Here is a 17,512-nt window from a genome sequence, read left to right as displayed (position 1 = left end):
AGTCCTATGAGGAATGACTATACAGGGCTTATTTTTTAGTAGCTTTATTTTTTTTACCCCTGCATGTAATAACCCGGACTTTGTGTACATTAAATGTCATCTGCCAGATGTCTGACCTGTCTTTAATTGCAGATATTTGTGAATAAAAATTGCAGTGCCGAATCTCCATCAGAACATGTCCATCTTATCTGTAGTTCCTTAAAAGGTTTACTCAGAGGGAATGTCATTGGTATCAAAATCTGGAGACTCATGAGGTCAACGGGACAGCTCCCTGAAGAGACATCTGTGCCGTGGATCCAAACTCGGACAGTGAAATACGGGGCTTTTTATGTGCTGAGGTTGTTCTTGGCTTCTGACTGTCCGACCTCTTCTCTTGTCTCCACAGATACTGTCCAGCAGGTGCGCACCTTCTCCCCAGGTAAGCCAGAAGAATTTCCCCTTTACTTCTCAGCACTTGGGGCTTGGTTCCAATGCTCTCAGGATGCCATTATTGTATGTTTTCTTTCTCTGTTTCCCTTGCTATCCCCTTCTGGGTGCTAATTAGGAAATAATAGCCTCGGAATGACAGGAATGGGGAAATGGCATGCCTCCTAGGACCCCCCAGATCAATGAAAGTGTGATGCGTTTATAAGCTTGTGCTCCATTGAGTCACACGGCCAGCAGCTTTGTGCCCAGTTCAGGGACAGAAAGACAGGTGAAACAAATGCTCTATTTCAGGTTAGTGGAACATAACTTCGGTTGGAGTGAAAGTCTTTGCTGGTAAAGATCGTTTTTGTTTTTATATTTTTAATATGTTATGAAAATGAATACATTTACTGAAGGAAGTTTAGGTATTTTAATGCAGCCTTTCAAAAAATAAAGACATATCTGTGGAGACAGGACTGGAACATTTTCCCAATACCAGTTGACATAGTTCTGTGTGAAATGTGGGTCCAGCTTTTTTTGGTTTTAACTGTTCCTTACACAGGTGTTTTTATAGCTACCGTACAAAGTATTGCCTGTAAATTCTCCTGGCTGTCTGAATTGACACACTAGCCTGGTCTGCTGTTGCCTGCTCTTACCCAGGGGCACATGCACCTAGAGTCAGCCCTTTTGTGAGGGCACTCAAGTCCACAACTTGTCCCCCAGCACAAGCAGGCAGAGGAAAACCGTTTGGCCGGCTGCCGAGCCCTCAAGTTCACCGTGTTTCTTGCTCCGTTCTGCGCTGCGGTGTTTGGAAAGCGTCACTCGGCGAGCCCAGGCGAGGGTGAGGAATGAGGCCGTGTCGTGTGACTCAGGGAGGCGACACTCTGCCCTTGAGGCTTGGCATCCTCGCTGTGTGTGGTAGCTCTCGGTGCCGGCGTGCTAAGGCTCAGCTCTTCGTGGTCACAGCCCGGCGGCGCGCAGGCAAGCCCGGTGTCTGCCGGCAGAAGTGCAGGAATAAGCCCGAGAGCAGCCGCTCTGTCTCTGGGAAGAGCGGTTTCATGGTTCCCGGAGGCGGAGGGGCAGCACAGCGGGCAGATAAATCAAGGGTGCCGGAGCCGCTGGCCAATGAAGTGTGAAAGAGCCCTGATGAGCGCATATGGCCGAATCGGAGCGGGAGAATTTACTGCCGTCACGCTCCGTGCTCCGGCAAGCCTGGCCGGAGCGGGCTGCCCAAATTGAATCCAGTGCGGCACACTCTGCCGCGGAGCGTGACCGGGCCAGGGGCAGCGGGAGGAGGCACGGCCGGCGCGCCGAGAATGACAACGACAGAGCAGCTCGCTGCCGCAGTGGTCGGCACTGCTGCAGGCGCCCTGGCTGTGGAGTCCGAACTCCCTAGGCTCTTGTGGGATTACACCCGGTGCCTCAGTGTCCTCCTGCAGTCCAAAGCCCCGCGATCGACAGGCGTCCCCTCCAGGGTGTATCCCGCCTTGCTCCTGCTGCCTGCCAGGATAGGCCCCGTCTCTCCTCCACGGGATAGATCAGTACAGAAAACGGGTGGATGGTAATAGAAGCCAAAACCTGTCCGTGATGCTGTGGTTTGAAGTATTTTATGTGTTAAGCAGTTAAGTACTACTTCTTGCGACTGTTCCAGGAAGAGCAGCTTAATGGAGACTTGCTGCTGCTGGTAAGGACTGAGGTGGGGTTGTGTGACACAGAGAAATTCCTGCTCTTGAGAGTTTTGCACTGACCATGATGCAGTTCCCAGTGAGCAGTGATGTTGACTGCTCATCACAGGGAGACCAGGAGATTCCCCCACCTCCCCCACCATTCCCAGGCTCTTCGACTCCGTATGGCCTCTTTCCCAGCCCGGCATCTCTCACCTGAGGACTGTCTTCCCACAGGTGCAAAGAGGCTCCGCTTTTAATTCTGCTCCCATTCTGGGCCCCTCTCTGGTGCTGCGGTCGCTCTGATTGATCTGAGAGCAGATATTTACGAAGCGGAGCTCTCTGGGCGTCCATAAAACTCGCAGTGTTGCTGAGCTGAGCAGTTGCAGTTTATGATGAGCACACTTTAGGATGTGCCAAGTATCCGGGCCAGCTAGCATTAACTTCTCTGAGCGTCTTTTGCACTTTGTTAAGAACTCTCTAAGTCCTTTCTGTCATTGCTGACATTTGCAGAAGACTGTGGTTCCTACCTGTACTGCCTACCTAGGGCAGGCAAGTGTCTCACCTCACTGCTGAGGTGAGGTGGGATTTTAGCCGTTGACCTTTAGGGGATGTGCTTGAGATTCCCTTGCTTTCCTCCTTCCTCTGAGAACTCAAGGGTATTGGACCCTCATCCAGAGGCAGAGAAGCCACGTTTGAACTCCATATCTGGTGATCACGTGGGTGGTGGTTAGAAAGGGGTGCAAGGTTGCGTAAACGGAGCGATGGAAATCTCATAATCCGTGACAGCTGTTTATTTGTATTAAATCAGCATATCAGCTATATCGGTGGTAAGATCTGGAGTGGTTGTACCCTCTGGGCTGTGTACATCATCCTTTTTTTGAACAATGCAGTGGCAGTAAGAACAACTAAGAGCTTATCTTGACTCCTAGCTACTTTATATTCCCTTAATATCCCACTCGTAGGGCAGTAATCTCATTAGGTGACGCTGAACACTTGGCCGGGCTGCATGGCGATCTCATTAGGATAGAGTGCCTCCAAACGATCTGCCAGCACAGCGCTGATTACCAGTTGTGGTGCTCAGACCGCGGGAGCCCAGGCACCCCCAGGGCAAGCGGTGTCCTGTTGATGAAGGCTCGATTGCGCCAGAAACCGGAGCTTTTCCGAAAAACAAGGGGAATTGTTATCCGCGGGTTCCTTTAGTGAAGGCGGCAAAATGACTGACAAATTGCTCAAAGCATGCAAGCGCTGCGCTAAGAGCCTGCGGACCAGCTTGTTTATGGGGCCTCAGATATTCCGCCCTTTTTATAACACTCCTTATTGACAGATTTCCATGGATAAGCAAACATGAAGAGTGGCATGCTTTTAAACAACAAAGAAGAGGGTATAATTAAATAACTCCTACACAAGTAAGGATCCAGGGTAGAATTCAGTTAACTGATTCAATGCCTTGGACTCTTCCCTGCTCACTTCTGCTAAACTAGTAATCTTAGTTTAGATAGCTGGCAAAAAGTGCATGCATGCCAGCCGTTATACTTGTCTAAACTCTTAATGCACTCGTGTGGGTGGTCTGCAGCAGACTTCTGTCTGCAGTTCCCAGTTGTGGTTAATGTAGAGGGCTCTTCTCTTTTGAAAGTTGCGGCAGCAGGGTGCCTTTCAAGGCTACGTCTTGCTGGCTTGCTGATGATGAGGAGGTTTGACGCCGGGTCTGCGCCGGGACCCGTGCGGGGAGGTTGGGGGTGCGTGCGAGACACGTGCATTGCGAGCGTTTGCCTACACGCCTCAACGCCCCCGGGTCCGCGCGTCATGAAAGGTGCCGCGGCTCTCGAGTCTGAGAATGCAGAATGCCAACCTGGCCCGTTGCGACACACTCTAGTCGGTCATTAGGAAAATGCAGTGGTAAACTTTTCTTGGTACATGTCGTACTGTAAATGCTACGGGCTGTCACGCCAACAGAGCTGGTTGATTGTAGGAAGTCGGGTCACGCGGGAGGGGGAAGAGAGCCGTCAGCCAGCCTCAGTCTTAGTACCTGGTACGGTCCGGGGTAAATACCTGATGCGTGGTTAATGTTGTAAAGTACCTTTACCCCCAGAGGACTGGTTTTCTGTCTCAGCTTTTCAGGTGTAGTTATTTCTTTTTCAAGAGACCACATTTATTGCTCAAAACGGTATGAAGAGTCTCAGCGGGGTGGTGGGCTTTGCTATAGCTGTTGTCATCTTGAGTAAGAGTGTAGATATGATTCCATCAGGCAAAGACGCTTTTCTCTGTCACTATCTGGTTGCACAATTCCTAGAATCGGGAGGATGTGAAGGAAAGTCCTTCTGCAACTGCTCCTCAACTTCCCCATTTTCTGCTGGGCACCCACTGTCTTCCTGTAGTTGCTCCGCAAGGGGCACTGTTTACACTAGACAGTCAGATCCCTGCTGCGTTCTGTGCCCCATGACTTCAGCTCGAAAGGCACTGATCCCTTCTGTATCATTTCCAGAGACAGGAGCACATTGAAGATCAGAAAAATCCTTTTAATTCAGGTCTGAGCTCATCCCTGCATGCCAGCACTCCATTGCCCAGCCTGAAGAGCAGGGGTGATTAAAAGATTTGCCTTCCTCGTGGAACATGAGAGCAGTGTCCTTGTCTGTTCTTCCTCTCCGCTGTTCTGTTGCTTGTATGCTACACAAGCTCTCTTCTCGTTCTTACTTTATCGCTTTTCACAAATGCTTCCTCTAAAAAAAAATCTCTTGATTATTGAACTGCAACTGTCCAGTAATACCCACTAATGCAAAATAATGCCCAGTTGTTCTGAAACTGCATCCAATAGCTCCATTTACGGCTTTCATTTATTACCAGAGCTGATCTCAAATCCTATAGTCTTATTTTTCCTGAACTTACCTGAACTTTTATTTATATACACATAGAGCTTTAACAATGATGGAGAATAAGTGTACATGATAGTATGCATAATGTTAACATAGCATTTGCAGCGTCTTTCCCAGTTGTATTTACTAGTACCCTGTTCCAGTTTATTGCACGGCTGTAAGTAAGATGTATCCAAAGTGAAGATGAAGTGTGATATGGGAATAAGTCAGAGACCACTCAAACACATCCTACTTTATACAGTCCTCGATTGCAGGTTTTACTCAGCTCAGACTTCACTTTTAACTCCCTGATTGCTCATAAATGGGTGTAATTTGTAAGGATTCCTTGATTTTCATGACATGTTGCCAGGATAATGTTTTTTTTTTCCGGGATCATGCTGTTTAAAGAACGTTCTCAATCACAGCCCATTGTCCCTTCATTTTTAATTGACAGTGTATCCTTTGCGTTGTTAAACTTTTGCTGCATCTCTATGTCTGCTCCAGTGTTTTCTGCTTCAGGACTGCTTTTCATGTCCGTGTTTGCATTTTGGAGACCAATGAAAAATCTCTCACATGCAAGCAAGCAGGCTGTGTTTACTCCTGCTAGAGAGCATTGTGCACAGAGCCGGGCAGGCTGCTTCAGCTGGGATTCTCGCATAGCTTTCAAACATGGAACATACAGGGTAACATTGGTGCAATATAGTGAAGTGTACGGAAACGTGCCAAAATCCTTCCTCATCTAAGCCAGTTCCTCTTCGTTCAATGTTAAGGTCAAGAAAAGCCTGTAGTGGTCAGAGGAAGGGGTCAGCTGGAAAGGCAGCAATGTGGGGAACAACCGTGAAGAAAACCACACACCCATGAGCATGAGTATACAGCAGCCTCCTGAGTCCTGGGTTCCACAACACATTTTTCTGATTGTGGAGGAAAGAGAGAAATCCTGTCCAGTGCGGTTTGGCCTTAATCTGCGGATTAGGGTATTATACTGTATTTTGCAGCAGTTGCACTGCGGGCGTCAGGCTGAGCTGTGCTCTGTCGTTGGTTTAGGAAGTACATGTCCCAGGGCAGGTCATAGGGCCACAGCAAATCACAGAATACCCAGAATACCACAGTAAGAAATGGTGGGGGGGGGGTGGGCGGGGCACCATGAAGACCATGTAACCAGAAGCTTTCAAAACAACCATCAGAGTAGCGTTTGCCCCTCCCCTTTCTAATCAAGTGGGTTGTTTCTATCAGCCTGCATTTCTCATTTTCTGTGTTTTTTTTCAGTCCGGACTAGGCCTTTTTCACAAATAAATCCGCTGAACAAAAAGAGGCTAGAGCTGTTGATATTTTGCCTTCTAAAACACCAATAACCAAAGATAATAGTGGTTGTTTTAGTTTAGTGCAAAAAATCATCTACCAATCATATCCATTGACAATTACTAGACTTTTACAATAACTGGCAGACAGAGCACAGCAGGCTCCACCAGACATAAAAGAATCCTTAATAAAAAGAAATCGTAATGATCTAAATTAATCCTATTCACTCTGGCCAGTCTTCTCAAGTGGCTGGAATCTCAGCATCAGTACCTGGGCTTGGCTCTTCTGAGTCAGCCCTTAATTAAGAGTTGTGGAGCAAATCACACTTTCATCTTTGAATGTGCCCTGGTCGTCTAGGATTTTTTTAAATGGCTGTTTCATTGTAAAACAAAAAAGGAGTGTTTTAGGTTTGAAATACAAACCTTGTCCATGCAGATGAGTGCTCCACACAGCTGCTGAAACTTTAAGAAAAGGAGGTCGGCTGGTGACAGTTGTGCCAGAAATGAGGTCACAGGCTGTGTTTCTGAATTTGGTTAAATATTGTTTTGTCTTGCTTTCCTCAAAGCCATTTTTATTAGTGAAAATGTCTACAGGTCTTCCAGAAAGCCATGGACACCTCTAGAAGGGATTAGTAAGAACAAAAGCATTGAGTTTACTCAGAGTGAGCACACACAATCTTACCTGTAAATGAACAGAGCTCATCAAAACAAACGTGTTAAAATGTTGCATCGCTTACCCATATCCCTGACCTGAGGAATTAAAGAGAAAATGAGGAAGTGGGCAGGGGCAGATCTTTTCAGAACTGCATTTTAATGATGCCCTGTAATGACTTTCAAAGATTCATATAAAACCAGCCCTTCTGCCAGTTCCATTTTATGGACTCTCGGTTCAAAGTGCACTGGCCACAGTGGGCGAGGCGCCTTGTACAGCGTGTCTGAATCTGACCTTTGACCCTGCTGTCTTCCCCTGTCAACAATCACTGACCCCAGCAAGGTCTGCTAATTAAGCCCTTCTATCAGAGCATTAGTGCACATCACAACCACAGCCACTGCTTATCCGCGGCAATTTTCCACTGTTATTAACATGCCTGTTCTACAAGTGATAAGCCATTTAATGCTCCCTTGAACAAGGTGTGTAATGGGTTGTTAAAAGCATTACAGCACAGCGATGAAAGGCGATCAAGGGGAGAGCTGAGCTCAGACTCTGCCACCCAGACCCTGCTGCGCCTGTCCGCTGAGACGGGGACCCCTCAGGCACCCCCTGTAGAGCTGTGATGGCTCTGCCTGGTTACGATACCCAATGCTTTGCACCCAGCTTGAAGAATGCTTTCAGGAAGGATGTCTTTGCCAGAAGTCAGTACCTTGCCGTTTGTAACGTATCCAAATTTTTCCTCTCGTAAATATCAACCAGGCGCAGCATATTGCTTATGGCTCAGTTTCCATTCTTAATGAAACAACGGAGGGCGGTATCGATGGGTGGCTCTGGCAGTGACGTTGGGGACGTCCTCAATGCAGACAAAGCGTCTTCGCTGTGAAACGCTACTTGAAAGCTGGTTTACTGACTTTTTGTTTTGTAAAGCTATGAAAAAACAACCCTCAGAGCTACAAAATGAATGTTTTGTGTATGTCGGGTGGGAGTGGGGGGGGGGAACGGGTAGTTACATTTGCGTATTTGACATCGGGGTATAAAACAGTAAGCATAAGTGTTGCTAACTGCTCAAAGCCTTTCCCTTCCTGCCCATGTGTGCGACAGTGTGTGACGCTCTACTGCAGTCCTGCCCTCAGAGTCAGGGTCAGCCTGTGTGGGGCTGCAGGACATGTCTTCTAATGCTTTAAATGCACACATCTGTCATTTCTCTAAGACGCGCTGTAAGCCCGTTCCATTACTTCAGTGGCCGTTAGTGCTCAGGGCTGGAAAGCTTTCTGAGGAACAATTTCCTCTGATCCTCGGCCCAACCCGGGAGCTGAGATTCAGGGCGGGGGTGAAGGAGGCTGTAACGGGGCCCGTCTTCAACCGCTTTTATCCTCCTCCTTCGCTCTTGAATATGGTTGGGTTTTCTGGCACAGCCCTTAGGGCCCAACGGCTTCTCAGGGCTGACGAGCAGAGACAAAGACGGAAAGATTTTTAAGCCCTGAGCACTCCTTTGAGGAATGACGATAGAATCTGAGCCTGTCTCACTCAAGGTGTTCGTGGGGCGTTCATTTCTGCCTCTCCTGTGTCGCCCACAGTTGATTGCTCCCATTCATCTGCACTGCGCTGTGCAATTCATTCAGTTGTCTGCAAGCAGGGACAGTAACCACTCCTGAGGCACGTAACCTAGCTCTACAGCATAGCTGTGTGTTAGCTCTGTCCCCTCTCATCCGTGTCCAGCTTCAAAGCACGGCTCACTCCAAATGTACTGTACAAATGCTGATCCTCTATGGATAGGGGAGAACTATTCTTTTGTCACACTGTACAACTAAAGCAAATATCTTTTCTTACAGGTACAGTATCTTTCTCCCCGTTTTTTGTTTGAGTGGTGAAACAGTAGGTCATGAGATGCTGTGTTGTTCAGGTTCAATAATTTTTTTCCTGACTAAATTAAATTTGTGGTTGAAAAAAGGTCATGGCTGAATTTACACAGAATGTTTGCTGTCCTGGATCAGTGACGGCAAAAAAAAAATGTTGCTGTCTTTATGGAAGAATACAAGGCTCTTGTGTTTATTCCCTGCATGTTCGGGCAGACCACATTCATCAGGAGATGCATTCAAGCAAAGAGCAGAGAGAACTGATTCATATTGGTGTTGTTCGTGACAAGGAATTGTTTTGAATCGTAGTCCAGTTAGCCTTCACAATGCAGCCACTGGATCTGTGTGTGTGGTGAAGCAGAGTGCGAGGGGAGTGTAGCGCTCTTGATTCGCCATGTTTTTTTTCTGCTCAGCCCTTAGAATACACTTCCAGACCGTGCCGTGTTTTTACCCTCAAAGGCACGTGTTTCACCAGCTCCAGCGCCGGGCGTGCTGTCATCACCCTCTCATCGCCCAGCGTGGAGTGAGAACACTTTCGCAGGGGAACAAGGGGAGACGTCGCCAACAGCTCAGTTCCGACTCGGGCCTGGCCTCAGTATTGACACTGGTGCAAGCAATCCCACCATAAGGTGTGGAAATGCGGTGCATTTTCCCCGGGGGGGTGTCTTGCAGTGGGGTTGTCTGCTTATTGTTCCTGGGGTGTTTGGGTCATGGGCGCTGCCAGTCGGCCCGCTGATCTTGGTCGCTTGACCGCCACTATGCCAACTGAGAGAGATTGACCTAGGCAATGGGCAGTGCTCTGGTAAGACAAAAGCCTCCTCCGCCAATGCTGCTTCAGGCCTCAGCAGAGCAAACAGTATTTAAAAAAACTGCCACAGTGTACTCCAACAGGAATGCAAATATTGCGTTGTCATTTGTAGCCATTATCAGAGGAGTTTGAATGATTTCTAACACATCGTAAGAGCTCAGGGTATCTGGTGGAAAAGGTAAAGGGCTAGTTAAAAGCATCTGCTAAATATTTATTTCAGAACTTCTCCGTTACAGCACATCCAGCACATCCTGCTAATGTGGGTGCAGTTTTTATTGAATGGATTTTGTAGGATTTTGAAAGGATTGTATTCCGTGCTGCAAAGAGAAGAAAAGAAATGCAACATTTTGGCTGTGGAGCCTTCTTCAGGTGTTTTTATTTCAATCTTTACTAAGCAGGGCGCAACAAAGTACAGATAGTTTTCAAAGGGGAAAGATCTTCCATCAACAAAACACAGCATCACAATTTCCATTCAATCCCTCCCTGTCGTTGGCACCTGTTTGATTCTGTGACAAAGTATGGAATTTGTCATCAAGCACGGGTCAACTGCGCTGTCATACCATGACAACTCAGCAGGAAATCAAGAGATGAGGTGCTGTATGTAAACATCAGAGGTGCTGAAGGTGGATATGAATTTGTCAAAAAAGGCTGTAAGCCCACAGTTTGAAGTGAAATTGCAGGAATCCCTTTGATCTAACGGTAACAGCAAATGGAAATGATAATGAATAGTTTCCTCTATGGGGCTGTTTAATGTTTTTACTTCTGTGATCGCATCTAGCAAAGCTCAATGCTCTAGATACTGCAGGGCGGAACGCACTGTTCAACTCTAGAGGTCTTTATCCTCCGCTTCAGGGAGCTCATTCGCTGAGATTTACTCAGGTGTCATCTTCCACATTGGGCAGAAAAAAAAGATGGACACCGAAATGCGTGTTTCTGGGGGCCATGTGTCTCGAGTGCTGATTTTAATGATGGAGCATTTGCAGTTCTGCATGAGGTGCCGTGTTTAGTAAGAGAGCCCCTGACGCTAGGCGCAGAGTGATAACACTGGGACACCTGGAGCTCCTGAATGATGGATAGCTATAATCAATTGCCAGAGACGTGCTGAAAAGCTAAATTAAAGTTTCAGCATCTTTTTTGAACAAGATGTACTCTTCCTCCCTTTCGGCATGATAGTTGTGCAGGGGCTGTGGAATGTTCTCTCAGGGTTCAAGAGCCAGAAATGGCTTCTGGTTCCTTTGGCCATCTCCTAGTGCATGTAGTGTGGAGCTTTCTTTGTAGTGAGTTCTGTAATTAACAGGGGGAAAAAGCCATTTTGAGGACTGGACATTATTATAGAATATGATCTGTTGATAAAGTATTTAATATTTTAAATAAATACATGTCAAGGTCTAAAAGTTATTGGTTGTTGTAAAATACCCTTCGATAGTAATTTAGTTAGTGTTTTTTCTTTGTGGGTGCAGGGTCCATCGTTAATTGCCCAAAAGCTTTGCAGTGACATTATTAATTGCATTAGGAAGTTGCCTTTTCGCAGACCCCAGCTTGCTCTCCATGAGACACACAGACAGGGAGAGAATCTCGGGGTCAGAGCGCAGGGTCAGCCATTTATACAGCACCTCTGGAGCAGTTGGGGTTCAGGGCCTTGCTCAGGGGCCCAACACAGTAGGATTCCTCTGCCAGCTGCGGGATTTGAACCTGCAACCTTCCAGCCACAGGCACAGATCCTGAGCCACAGTGCCACTGCTCCACCCCATAGTAGTGCGTATGCTATCAAACCATGAAAGCATATGAAGTCTATATGTCTTATTTGGGTCAACTCAACTTGTCTGGCCTCTAAGCACGAGTACAGGAGGCTTTTTGCTACAGTAAGTGTTGCTAGCACCACGATCTTTCTGTGAGTAACTGTGCAATGTGGTTGACATCCTGAAACTGATAAAGATGTTTTGCTCTTAACTGGAGCATTCGAACCGACCTGAAATGAGACAATTGCCCAAAAGCTTTGCAGTGACATTATTAATGTGTCCAATCTGAGAATCAAATGCAGTACTACAGCCAATAATGCCCCTCAGCATGCATTAGTTTGGAGTTTAGCAATAGATTAGCTTGCCAGTAATGAGTCCTAATGGGAAACCTTTGTTGAAAGATTTCTTTCAGAATGAAAAAGGCATTGGAAGACCCAATCAAGTCAGTATTCCTTAAAAAAAATGTTGGAAGGAATCAAAGTGCCTCTCTACACTGTTTAATGTTCTGAGCTCTGTTCTGTTCAACGCCTTTTTGTGCCTTTCTTGAATATGGCTGGTGTGCAGTTGTTGAAGTGCCTCACAGAACTATCTTTAAAAGTGTTACAGTTCAGGGTGCACGCAATGAAATGTTACTGGAAATGGATTTTGCTTTAACCACAAGATAGGAAACAATTGCTTTCATTCCAAAAATGGGTATAAAAAGCCTGACAGAGGTCCTAAGCAATCTCAGTATCCCATTCCCCTCCCCGTCAGTGGGATTCTGGACAGAAGACTCAACGACTCTTGCCCATCCTCCACCCACTGCTGGTCGAACAGAGGTCAAGAAGAGTCAGCTTTCTCAGTCTGTCAATAACCATGATTACGTTTTCACACTGCTTTGCAAACATGAAAGTATTTCTCAGAACAGATACAATCCCCGCTCGCTTGCGGCTGCCTTGAGCTCGGTTTCCCCTCGGCAGGAGCTCCACTCGCTACTGCATCCCACAGGACACTTTCACGCCAGCGCTGTCCTCGCAGGTCTCCGACTGCACCGCCCTGGTGTTTCTCTTGGTCCTCCTCTCGTTCGGCTCATCGCTGAAGCCTTTGAGCACGCGTCTATCCACAAGATAGGCTCTTAGAAACGTCTTCTAGTTCGTCTCCGCTGACGAGTGTGACGGCGCAATTTCCTTGCAGCACGACGGCAGGACTCTGGCAGCTGACACCCCCTCGGCTTCGTGTAATTACAGTGACCTCCTTTTAGAACTGAGCACCAGGGAGGAACCTGACCTGTAAAAATAGTAAAAATAGTATTTGTAAAGGTCGGTGGTAGATCCTCGGAGGAGCAGCACAAAGAAAATCCTGTTTTTTTGTGATATTCATCAAAATGTATGTTTGTTGTGTTGGGAACTGCAGCTGATACATGCGCTAGGATGCAGAGTTTTCTTGCAATACCTTATCTGTAACTGCATTTTTAGAAAAACCTGCTCAGAGGATTCCTAGAGAAAATCGCTCACCAGCTCTTTATTGTAGTCTGTGAAGAGTGCTGAAAACAGACCCTGTCTTTGAGCGCTGGAGCTCAGATGCTTATCAGCTGCAGTCAGGTGAAGGCAGGGAACATGATTCTTACTGTATGAGTTTGTCTCTACGATATAAAAATAATATGTATATATAATCTATAAAAACTGACATAGATCTGTAGTGTGTGGGTATTAAAATGAGCTGAAATTGTTGGTTGATCTGTCTTGCTTGCTGTCTAAAAGGTGCCGTAGAGTTAACCAGTATTAAATATAATGCTGTCTACCATTCACATATGCATGAGCCACAGGCACCACAGGCCTGAGTAAATGCATAACCCATAAATTCTGCTTCTCTTGTAAAGCTTTGCTGAGCACTGCCTATTAAATGTAGCCTGTTCTGCATGCATGGTCCTTGAGCACTCTTCCTTTGGTCTTCTGATGAGTGCTGTACTGTGCTCCTTACGTGTTCCTCCTCCTTTTGTGGGAATACCCAGTCTATTCCTGGAAACCCACTGGAGCAAAAGCAGACGTACAAACCTTTGATGCTGTGAGCCACAGAGGCTGGAAGTGTGCTGCCAGCCCACCGTGGACAGAAATACAGCAGCAGTGCGGGTTGAAGCAGAGCAGCGATTCTAACTCTGGCCAGAAAGGCCACAATGAATTATATATATTTTCCAAATATTAAAAATAACCAAATCACTGTTTTTCAACACAAAAAGGGCCAGGTTTGACTGTTCTTTGAATTGCAAGACTCAAAATCATTGAGGCTTAAAACCCATCTTTGCATTATTTATTATCACATCTTCTCTGGCTTTTTTCAGTTTGAAGTCTCCTGTCGGTAGATTTTTTTTTTGGTGCCTGATGCAAACCTTTGGTGGTCCTCGCTTTAGTGAAGCACTTCTGTTGCGAACGTCCGCAGCCCGTTCCGGTTTTGACGTGGTCTCGAGTTGCGCACGTGGCCCCAGGTCGGCATGGTGGTCTGGGTGGTTAGTGCTTCCTCGCAGCTCCGAGGCCCTCTGTTTGAATCTTGCCTGGGGCGGACATTTGAGTGGAGTTTGCACACCATGTTCTCGTTTGCATGGCCTTTGGGGGATGGGGGGGGGGGCTTTTGATTTTCTGCCACTGCCCAAAGACATGCATGTTGGGTTTGATTGACTTGAAATCTGGGGATGGTTCTCTCTATCTCATTGCCAGACCGTGAGTGGCCTCTTTGATGTTCTCTGCATCCTGCTCACAAACTAAACAGACAGACAGGACTAAATGTCTCTTATGGCTTTTGCACAAAGCACAAAGCATTTTGCTTCTAAAGGGTTGATGCCGAGTGTCATTATGGTATTCTGTGGTAAATGCTAAGGAGACTGCAGTGAAGTACAGTGCAATCATGGTAAAGCATGCAGAAAGGTGTGTTAAAGACTAAGTGACAAAAGGCCTGATCAATAACTAAGTGCAGGTTTAAGCATGGCGAAGCTGTTGTTAAAAGTTCAAGGCATAACGATGATGTCTGCTGTACAAACCTGTAGCATTTGTTTACTAGTGCAGTTTTAGGGGGGTTATCAGTATCCCATCAGCACACATCAGAACTGACTGCTTAACAAAGCCTCTCCTCTCACAGTTTGACTTGACACAGTGCACTGCGAATCTGTAGATTTCCAAATAATGCGACACTGACTAAAGAATCACCAGCTCACAGATAAACAGGTCAGTCTTGGCAGAAGATTAAAAACTGAAGCAGGCAAAAAAAAAAAAAGAAGAAATCAATATGAATATGAGAATATGATTTCAAACGCATTTTCTAGAACAACAAATTAATCAGTGCATGAACTAAAATATAAAAGCCAGAACATGTCTCTGAGCAGCACTGTCTTGAAGAGAGACAGCAGGGGCATTAATGAATCACTCTCAGTCTGTAAATTGTCTTTTGCAACGTGTAATAAAAGACTTGATTGTGCCATGGCCTCTGAGTTTGTAGAGAAGATCACTTTATTAGCCATATACGTTTTCTTGCATTATGAATTTGTCTTTTTACATACCCCAGCTTTTGCATACTCCATGAGACGCACGCACACAGAGGGGGAGAGAGAAGCTTGGGGTCAGGGCGCAGGGTCAGCCATGGATATGGCGCCCCTGGAGCAGCTGGGGTTAAGGGCCTTGCTCAGGGGCACAACGGAGCAGGATTCCTCTGCCGGCCGCGGGATTTGAACCGGCAACATTCCAGCCACAGACGCAGATCCTTAGCCACAAGTGTCACCGCTCCGCACTTGTGGAATAGCATGTGGAATAGCAGCTTATGATTAGTGTAGCAGATTGACGAGTATCCATACCAATAAGGTGTTCTCAGAGGATTGCGATTGGGCCTCCGGCACTCACAAACACCACAGCTAGGGCTGTGGACATGTTCCTCTGACAAGGGGGCCAAGAATGTGTGGGATTCCAACACTGGGGCCCTGGAACTGAAGGGTGTTAAAGTGCTGGAGGTCATGCACCTGTGCCGTAGTTTGCAGGGCTGTTGGTCATCAGGTTATCTGTCGAATGCTGAAAACCAAGTGAAAATGACAAACTGTTTGTTGAAATATTAGAGAATTTAAAAGTTGTCTTATTTAATTGTAACCCTGTTTAATGCGGCAGGACAGTCCTTTGTCTGAATGATGGGGCGCTGTCTCCTTTGTTCTGGCTAGCCAGGCGTGGGAATTTCAAACCCCCGGAGAGCTCCAAGTCTTGAGGTTCACCATATATCCTGTAGAAAAGCTCCCCACCATAAATGCAGAACTGAGGATCCTCTCTTTTTGAGGCCAGAGTGGTGCGATAGAGCTCTGGAGGTTTGTGCGGCCAGAGGGATTCAATATATATTACTGGAAAATTGAATGTAATAAATCAAACGCTTCTGTCTGTGCCTTTATGCACCAAGGATGAGGTCATCGATGGGACTGGAATGAGGTGTTCTGAATTAATATGCAAGGATGGTGCTGTCTTTCACGATGTGACGATGCATACGACCCTAGTTCCCTAGTCCGTTACACAGGACCAACACAGAACCTGTGAAAGAAATCCTCTAAGCTCTGAGCCGTAGTTGGTCACGTGTGGTTCTGCAAGGGTTAAACCCAACTGCCTGTTTATTAAAAAGAGGCCATTTAATTTGGCCCTGTTATGCGAATTAACTCACTTTGCTGCCTCTCTTTGCCCTTATTAAGCTCTATCTGTAGCATTATTCATGATGCTAATGATACAGAAACTTTCATGAAAAGGTGGTAATATTTTACAATGAGTGGCTAATAACATTAAAATCAGGGGGCTGCAGTGGGTCTTAAAATGCATCTCATTTAAGCTAACTGTGTTGGAAATAATTCATACTGTGGGTAATTACCCCAGAAATACTGTCACCTATTGCAAAGGGTTCCCAGAAGTCACTAAGGGTATGGCCTGACCTTTGTTAGAAACATCCAGAGGCTGTGTTTACACACTGCAAACTAAAACGCTGGTAGAAGGACAATCAGACTGTCGATCCCTGTCGTAGTGGGACATGGGGACAAGGTTTCCAGCTGAGACTGTCCAGGACAGATCAGAGGAGGGGCAAAGTGAGAGCTGGCACATCCAAGCCAGGGCCTCCACCCTTCCTCTGCCTGCAGCACTTCATTCTCCAAAAGGAAATGATAACATTTCCTTCAAGAACTGACTTGAGTGAACATGCATTTTGTGAGGACCGCTGCAATTTCATTTTTCAAGCCCATTTAGTGTGACTGCGAAGCTGTGTTAGTTTCGTGATGTTCACTTGTGATTGTCACACATCATTCTGGTAGTTAACACCTCGCGGCACAGCCCGGTTTCTCCTGAACGGTGCGCCTTCCTCTTCTGATTGTCATCATTAATCCTCAATATTGTTAATAAACATGCAGGTTTAATTTGTAGCTGGTAATAGCACTAATTGAATATGGAAAGTGGCACCAATATATTTTGCAAAGGACATTACAAGACTCTTTTACTGTGGGAGAAGGACGTTTGAGAATTTTAACAAGAAAGGGAGGCTTATGCTGAAGAAGTGTGTTCATTTTAAATTCAAGAATTGGTATGACAATGCTCTTTGACAAGCATATCACTTCGAGGACTTCAGTACACTGCAGTGCATGCAGGTCCCAAATTAATTATGTCAGGTATTGCTTCCATCATAGTGACCTCGACATCTATGGATATTCTTTCTCATTTCCCTTTGTATTCATCTGAGTTCATGAGATGTTTCTTGATGTTATAGTAGTTTGCAAACAAAGACGGGGCTTAGGATATTCTGTGAGTTACACCACTAATATTGCTTTATTAATTCATTTAGATTTTTTAGCTTTACTGGATTATTTTCTCTTGATTTGTATACTACAAGCAACAAACAGTCTTCTGTAAACCATCTACATAAAACTCCCCGCATGTATGAAATCTAACATTTTCCAACAAAAATCAAATTCAAAGCATATTAGAGCTGTAGGTCTTAACATGCTTAGAAAAAGGGTTCCTTGTTTTTTCCCAAAGTTGTTTATTTTTCCCTGTCCACTATAAACCTAATTGTTTCACCCTGCCAGTATAGTATATATTGACTTTGGATATTATTCTGAACACCTGGCACAAAGCCTGAATGATTCCAAACTGACTTAATAATTTAAATACTTCTGTCTCTTATTTTATGGTTGGTCTTCTATAAGGAATAAACCATTGCAACAGAGATCTGTTTTTGGACACAGTCTGATCGTGCTCAATATACA

The 17,512-nt window shown here is 46.0% G+C and overlaps 1 protein-coding gene across 4 annotated transcripts in view; it reads left to right on the top strand.

Annotated features, from left to right (window-relative positions):
* slc12a5a (solute carrier family 12 member 5a) overlaps positions 1 to 17,512 on the top strand; it is a 183,487-nt gene that overhangs the window by 47,351 nt on the left and 118,624 nt on the right. For all 4 annotated transcript variants that reach the window (XM_088607691.1, XM_088607690.1, XM_088607692.1 and 1 more), the window contains exon 2: positions 386 to 418. In XM_088607691.1, coding sequence (XP_088463817.1) covers positions 386 to 418 — 33 coding nt within the window. The remainder of the gene's footprint in view (positions 1 to 385; positions 419 to 17,512) is intronic.

The sequence above is a fragment of the Lepisosteus platostomus genome, chromosome 15 (assembly GCF_059453375.1).
Source record: "Lepisosteus platostomus isolate fLepPlt1 chromosome 15, fLepPlt1.hap1, whole genome shotgun sequence".
Taxonomy (NCBI): Eukaryota; Metazoa; Chordata; class Actinopteri; order Semionotiformes; family Lepisosteidae; genus Lepisosteus; species Lepisosteus platostomus.
This window is presented reverse-complemented; position numbering and strand designations above follow the sequence as displayed.